This window comes from Phasianus colchicus, chromosome 12 (assembly GCF_987193195.1).
Source record: "Phasianus colchicus chromosome 12, bPhaCol1.hap1.1, whole genome shotgun sequence".
Taxonomy (NCBI): Eukaryota; Metazoa; Chordata; class Aves; order Galliformes; family Phasianidae; genus Phasianus; species Phasianus colchicus.
Genome location: NC_143447.1, coordinates 19447271 through 19455000, shown reverse-complemented (window position 1 = coordinate 19455000; position 7730 = coordinate 19447271). Strand labels below are relative to the sequence as shown.

Sequence of the window (7730 nt, the reverse complement as noted above, 5' to 3'; positions counted from 1 at the left end):
TTGTTCCCTATTAACAAATGACCAAAGCACACTCGTTCCATCTCTGCACTGGTAGGACTGGAAGAGGACTTTGCAAGAGCACTGCACTTCCTTTTGGTCTTCACCACCATGGATTTTACCCTTCCTCTGGATCTATAGCTTTAAAATGTTATATATACCTCTATAAAATATACTTTTTTGCAAAATTGAAGTTGGTTAAGCTTCTGGAAGAGGTGGAAGCATCACACCCAGTCAGACCAACCCCTCTGATTTGTTCCCAAATTTCTGAACAACTCAGCCCCACCATGAGGATTTTGCAAATGGCCAACTCCAACCACTGTCACAAAACAAAGGATGGAAAAAAGGAAGAGAAACGATTTCAAAATAATAATAATAAAAAAAGACAATTCACAACAACCTTAATATTAAATATATTCTTACAATTATATTACGCTGGTTTTCCCAGAGGTCTGAAAGCAAATTTATATAAAGAGATTATTTCATCCACCATTGAACTGCAGCCACTTCTCAGAGAAATCTGTTTACCAGAGTTTAGTAACACAATTCAACAAACCGGGCATGAAAAACTGTTGGAATTACGGAGGGAGCATAAAAAGCCAACAACAGCCACAGCTGGAGTGGGACCAGGATGCTGCTGCTAACATTGCTCCTTATCAGCAGGAATGGGGGAGGAGCAAGGGCTCAGGGAAAGTGCTGAATTTAGTAGAATCATTGAATAGCCCGAGTTGGAAGGAGCCCATCAGGATCATTGAGCCCAACTGCAATGTTTAAGACATCCCATTTAGCAGTGAGATGCCAAAGAGAAGTGCTGAAGGCCAGCAGACGGACATCCATCAGGATGCTCCCTCCTCATTACTGTACGTCCCTGTTTGCTTGGAAGGAAACAGGTAAGAAGTCCCTGGTTAAAACCTACCACTGGAACCCACTTAGAGAAGTCCTGAGCTTTCGCTTTCAAGCTATAAAACCAACTGTGACCATACATGACCAGACATGACACAATTTTAGGGATACCTGAAAAGAAAGGACCCACACAGGTCATAATGCAGGTATACAAGTGAGGTTTTCTATCCAAACTGAGGCACAGAGGGTTTGGGCAATGACAGGCAACCTATCCTACATCACTCCACTGCTCACCACAGCCAGCACTGCAACTCACTGTGAGTTACACACGTGGCTCCACAGGGCTGGCACCTCCAAACCTGCACCTCCAAACAACAGAGCACAGCCGATGGAATCACTGAGGCTGGAAGAGACCTCTGTGATCCTTGAGCCCAACCAGCTCCTCTCTGAGCTCCTTTGGCTGCCCTTGGAGCTGCTGCACTCCCACCTCTGCTCATCCCCAGATGCTGGTTAGGAAGGAAACATGCCTCCTCCTCTTCCTCCAAGCCAAGAAAGCCTGCTGAGAGAATGGAGGAGATGAACGCTTTCAGTCAATCCAACACATGCTGACACTTCCTTAAGTGGCCACCTGCACAATCAGCCAACCCACTGCTCAGCCCTTCCTAGGGAGAGCCCACGGCCCAGGGACAAGCTGAAGAAACTTGTCCCATTCAGGAAAGTGACTGCATGGCTCCCACTGCAGGCTGTGGAGCTGGGAGGGAGGATAGCACAGCACATCTCCCTTTCCATGGAAGCACTAACTTGTGCTGGAGACGTTGCATGTTTGGGAAAATCTCCCAAAGAAAGGCCACCATTTCCTCTGGGATGCTGCTCTCATTCCTGGTACGGAGCTCTCAGGGCAAACATCGTTCCAGGACCTTGCTCAGTGCAGTCAAAAAGGCCCCAGCTGTGCTGTGAAGGCGAGAGAACGGCATGGAACAAGAGAAGAGCAGCTTCCATTAAGCTGTTTTCTTATTTAAACAATAAACATTGTGACAATTAAAAAAAAAAAAAAAAGAAAAAAGCCATAACCAACTGGAAAACACAAACTTACATCCTGACCCAAAGACAGAGCAGTGGGGATCCCCTCTGTGAGCTCATTTTCCCCCTCAGAAAGACAAATGACAATTAGCTTTTACTTGTTTCCTGCACCCCCACGCTAGAGCATAGTTTTCAAGCAAGGATTTCCTTTTCTTCTTTTTTAAAAATCCCATAGGAAGATTAAAATTAAAAAAAATATATAGATCAAAGCACCTTGATACGTGCAACAGAAATAAAACAAGTGCCAACTTCTGTGTACTTGCTACAAAGCAAATCCAAAACTCCACTCAAATGGGGCAGCAAGTCTCACAAATGGATCAAATTTAAGCACTGGATTATTGCTGGTAAAGGACAAAAAATGACTGAGGTAAAATGCACTCAAAGCACATTATCTAAAGGATGAGGTATCTGATGAAACTTCTAGTAATTGTCAGGACTTTAAATGATAGCAGAGAACTTTCAATATTTCCAGTGATTTCTGGAACATATAATAAAAGCAAAAATATTTGCACAAATCTGTGATATTTAAAGATTTGATCCAAATTTAACTGGGAGAAAAATCACTGCTTTGGCACCAGCATTTGAGCAGTGTTTAATGCCATTTAAATGGCTCTCTATCATGATGTATGTGGAAGATAAGATTTCTTTCACTAGGAGCCGTGCTGCAACCAACCCTCCATTCATCCCCACAAAATAAATGAATGCTTAAAGGATGTTTCTGTCAATCGAAAAAACAACAGCAGAACGGCTATTTTGCATGCCAAGTTAAACTAAGTATTTTTTTCCCTGACAACCTGCTTACATTTCAATGAAACCAGGCCAAATCTGGTCAATAGTATGGATTGCATATAACAAAAAGAATCTCAGGCTGCGCTCATAGAGGGCTCAGAAAGCTGCAGCTCCACTTAAAGCCACGCAATTATTTTGCAAGCTGAGACGCAGCAAACAAATGAATCTGTTTGAGATGGGAGCGCTCAAAGGCGCCTGGTTGGTTTGGTTTTTTTTTTCTTTTTTTTGGACCTACAATTAAATCTTACCGCAGAAATCACAGCGAGGGCGGAACACAAAATCTTGCAAGAAAAAAAAAGAATAAAAGGAACCACCTCCCCCCCTTCAAAAACCAACAGCAGCAATGAAACAGCTCTGCTAACAGAGATGGGAGATCTCTCACTGCTGGAAGCACGGAGTGGGGCTGTGCTGTGGCCCAGAGCCGTCCGTGTGCCGGGCACTGAAGAAGTACAGACCTCTCCCCAACGGGAGGAGCACAAAACGGCACGCACTGAGCCTTTTCAGCCGTATATTTTCTTATAAAGGCTGTATATTTTCTTATAAAGGCACGTGTGCAGCGCTTGCTCGGGCTATAAAACCTCCTATTATCCACTTAGGTTTGTTTGCAGTGGGAATTAAGGGTGGCTCTCAGTCATCGGCCGCGGGGCCGCGGCTCCGTGCCGATGCCAGGGAAAACAGAGGGGAAAAACCCGAGCGCCGCAGCTCAGCCCCTTCCTCACAGCTCTGCATCGTGCTGCTAAACTCTGCTTCTTCAAAACAGTCGTTCAGTGAGGGTTCGTGTGACTTTGGTGCCTTTTGAAGGAAGTTATTCGAACGCAGGGATGATATATTTTAAGAAATACATCTCCGGCATCCATCATCCCTCGTCTCTTTCTGATCTTTTTTTTTTTTTTTTTTTTTTTCTACTTATCACGTTCTTTATTTGAAACAGATTTTTAACAGATAATCTTGATCGTTATAACAATATCTCGCTCGCATTTTATTCAAATAATTCTTAAAAACAGCTTAAAAAGCCGTTTGGAATAACATCAAGCTCTCCATCAATCACACGAAAAAATTCCGCTGGCGGTTGTATAAACATCAGATCAACTCTGATGTCTTCAAGGATTTCAGAGTGAACCATAAAAAACTCCATTAACTTCTGACAAAGAATGCAAATTAATCACAACATGGGGTGAAATGAAATTAAAGGCTCTTTTCTAATCAATGACAAGGCGGGATGAAATATTTGCTCCTCTCCGTCTCCCCGCGCTCGGGCGATGCTGGACGCGCGGCTCCGCGCTCCGCACCCCAATCTCAGGTGCATCCAATTTGTTATCCCAGCTCTCCGGTGCCAGCGAAAAGCCTGGCGTAGACAGATGCACCGGGAACCTTAAATGACAGTTTTGGCCTCCGGAAGTGCGATCGCTACAGCAAAATCTAGTACAGCCTCCAGGTGAAATGTCTGGAGCTCCATATGGAGCAGGGAAAATTAACAACAAGATGAAAATCGCTGTAGCAGCGGGGAGCCGGGGGTTTTTTTGTGTTTTTTTTTTCTTTTTTTTAACGGGAAGAAAAAAAAAAAAAGAGGGGGTGGGGGAAATAAATTTAAAGATGAGGAAAGAGGAGTAATAAATTAATGGAGTGTGAAAACGTTCAAAGCTTTACAATACCGGGGGCACTGTTTGCTCAGATTTGGGGTGGGGGGAAGCGGGGCAGGAGGTATGCATGGGAGGGGGGGCAGGTTTATAAACTTTGGGTCATTTTCCTGTCATTTATTAACCCAGGCTCGGAACAGTGGCTGAAGGAGGCAGAACGTCCCTCTCAATGCAGCACATCTGACACCCAGCGCTGACGGCAGCGCCTGCCCGTTCCTCCAGAGCATCTCCCTAATGGATGCAGTCCTCCAGCATCCTGCTTTGTGCAAAGTTGGACTACAAGCCGGGAATATTTAGCGGGCAATTCTTTTCATTTTTCCTAAATTACATTAGCATGAAACAAGCCGTTGCCCCCATCATGTTTTACACACCACACTGACGCTGCGACGAAGCGCACTCAGCCACTGCACATCTTTGGGCTTCCAGCTTCCAATTTAATTCCATTTGCTCTGAGGTCCCGTGGCCTTCTCTTGTTTTTATATATATATTCTGAATATATATATTTTTACAGCTCTTTCTGTGGAAATGAATAAGCCGCTGCCAAAATCAGAGGAATTAAGATTAAACTTTTACAAGAAATCTGGAACTTATTCCTTATCAGCGGATCTTTCACTTATCTCGAAGCCTGCACCAGTGGTACCAGCAGCTGGCTGCAGGGAAAGAGCTCTCCTTGCAATTTTCAGTGCTTCCATAGGAAATAACTTTATTCTAAAGAGTTTTTCATGCCAGTGTGTGTGTGCACCGCTCCGCTTATTTGAATGGAGCTGCGCATCAGGGGAAGAATATACCCCTACTGCATCTGTTTGCATCTACAGAAAGTCCTATGAGTCTCATACACGACCTCTTCCAAAAGGAATTTCATACCGTGCCAGGAAAACAAACAACAAAATGTGATGAGCACTCACCACGTTTCTCACGTCACCTCATTTTAAGGATCTGAGTTCCCTTTGTGGAGTTCTCATAGTGGGAAAGCCTGTTCTAAGCGCTGCTGTTCCTCATTTCCTTACTGAGATCACCACCGTTGGCAGCTACTGACAGATGATGAAATTAACTGCATATTGTGACTAAAAACGACAGTAACTCCACAACTAAAATCTAAAGATTACAATGAACTCTAAGCCCATAAGCAACTTCCCTTCCGTACGCAGTTGGTTGCTCACTGAAGTGCTTCCCAGACACGACTTTAACAGAAGATTAAATAATGACAACGTGACAAATAAGTGTTAGCAAAATAGATGCTCATAAAACACATGGAAAATGAAAAGTGCTGAATTTTATCCTTAAGATATTCTACTAAAGGCCACATAAAAAAACCATCCTTTAATTGTGCCGGCACATTGCAGGAGTCCTGAATCTCCACACTACAACGATTCCCCATATAAATCTTATTCATTTAAACTGAGTTTGTACACAACATTTGTCTGCATCTTAAAAGTAGAGGGAAAAAAATCCTTTTTTGTTCAGCTACAGCTGGAGGCAAAGGCTCCTTTGTGGGCAGTTCCAGGTGCTCGTCAGCACAGACCCACACATCCCAGTGGCAGAGGGAAGTCAGCCCAAGCTGATGGGGGACAAACACTGTGAGCCCACGTACCACCAGCTTCAATCACCTCAACAAACCCAACGACACGCTGAGGATCCACTCAGTTATGAATGGGTCTGTTACACATTCACATAGACATTAAATAAACCCACCATCTTACAATTATGCACCTGGTCAGAGCGAGGTGCTGAGGGTTCCGGTGACCAGCTATGAGCTCTTGCATCCAAAATGCAGATACTTCACAGAAAGTCCTCACAAAAAACAGTTGCCTGAAAACCTTAATAGCTACGTTTTCAAGTTTCACCTCTTCAACTGTTTTGCATTAAAAAATATACACAATTTCATGGCCTAGTGACTTGCCAAGTATTCTTTTACAAATGCGATCTGTTTTTTAATTAGAATAGCAAAAAAAAAAAAAAAAAAAAAAAAAAAATCACATTCTGCTCCCAGTTTAGAAAACAAGTTTTTGGTCTGGAGCCATCCACAGTGCATGCACCCCAACCTCCTTCCCCAGTTCCAATGCCTCTGTGCACAGAGGGCAGCACTCAGGTTTAGCACAAAGGGCACTGAGATGCCCAACGAGCACCAGTGGCTGTGCCAACACATGGAGGGCACTTCAGCACAAGAGCTGCTTTTTCAGCCCACTCTCAAAGGAGAGGGTTCATTTCACAGCACGGAGAAAATATGGACAAAATCTGCTGGGTACCCAATGACAGCTTGCTTTTGGTCAGTGAATGTTTTCCACAGGAGATATAGTGCAAAATCAGTGTGTTTCCACGTACGCAAAATCTTTACAAGTCCATAAAACTGTCAGGAGAATTTGCTTAAAACAGCTTATAAAAATGGGAGAGAATGAGTCCCAGCCTATTATTCAATAACCATGTTTGTGAGGCATCTGCATAATCTAACCATGCATAAATTAGTATGTGTATTACAACAGTTATTTGCATAATAATAGCAAGTTAATAGATGCTTAAAGAGCACAGACCAACACCACCTTTAAATCAGACATGCCTCCAGGCACTCTGATCTGTATAGACCAAGATGCAGAAAGCAGCGCTCATAAAACACAAGAAAACATAAAAACCACATTCAAATAATTCATTTTAGTCCCTGGACACTTCACTTTTTCCCCTCTCCCAGGAAAGAATGATTTGAAGAACTACAGAATAGTTTGTGCTTATGAATTCTAACACCCATCACCCATCTCGCAACGAGAATTTAAAGGAAGCACCAAACATCTTTGTGGATTGATGGTTCCGTTCAGAGCTTTGTGTTTTTTTCAAGCATGCAAAGCAAAAGTGGTAATACAGGGCATTGGCCATAGCCAAGATGGAAACAGTTTTATGAGTTAGAAAATGTCAGAATATATATAAAACACAAACACCGGTTCATGTTAGCATATCTCCTCTTAAAAGGGAGAATCCAGAATCCTTTTACACACTCCATTCACATTATATTTTTGGTTTGAGATGATTTTAGGCGGTTGTAACACCGTTTAAAATTGGAACTGAAAAATGAATATAGAAAAATGGAGTAGATGCATCTTCCTGGCATCAAAAGCAGTGCTGTACATATGGAATTATTTTTTAATCTCACAACAAAACAATCATTAACATCATCATAATTTTGCTTCTCTCCAGGGAAGAGAAAATCTCGAGTCTGGGGGGAAAAAGGAAAAAAAAAAAATCAATACAGACTTCTAAATGACTCCTTCAAGATAGTACTTTTCAATTTAACAGGACAGATTTATTTGTATGTGGCTCAAATGTTCACAATTGCTCTCTGCACCTTCATACATAGGAATGAATGTCACAGTGGCAAACAGCAGTAATGAACAATCT

General features: G+C 42.8%; 1 protein-coding gene across 4 annotated transcripts in view; it reads right to left on the bottom strand.

The window, feature by feature from the left end:
* MAP2K5 (mitogen-activated protein kinase kinase 5) overlaps nucleotides 1-7730 on the bottom strand; it is a 111254-nt gene that overhangs the window by 32993 nt on the left and 70531 nt on the right. Inside the window, exon 18 of one of the 4 annotated variants that reach the window (XM_090149180.1) lies at nucleotides 914-915. The exons of 2 other annotated variants lie outside the window; for them this stretch is intronic. In XM_090149180.1, coding sequence (XP_090005306.1) covers nucleotides 914-915 — 2 coding nt within the window. Of the gene's footprint in view, nucleotides 1-913; nucleotides 916-4944; nucleotides 5375-7730 lie in introns of those variants that run through there. One more of the 4 variants, XM_090149179.1, reaches the window with a different exon arrangement.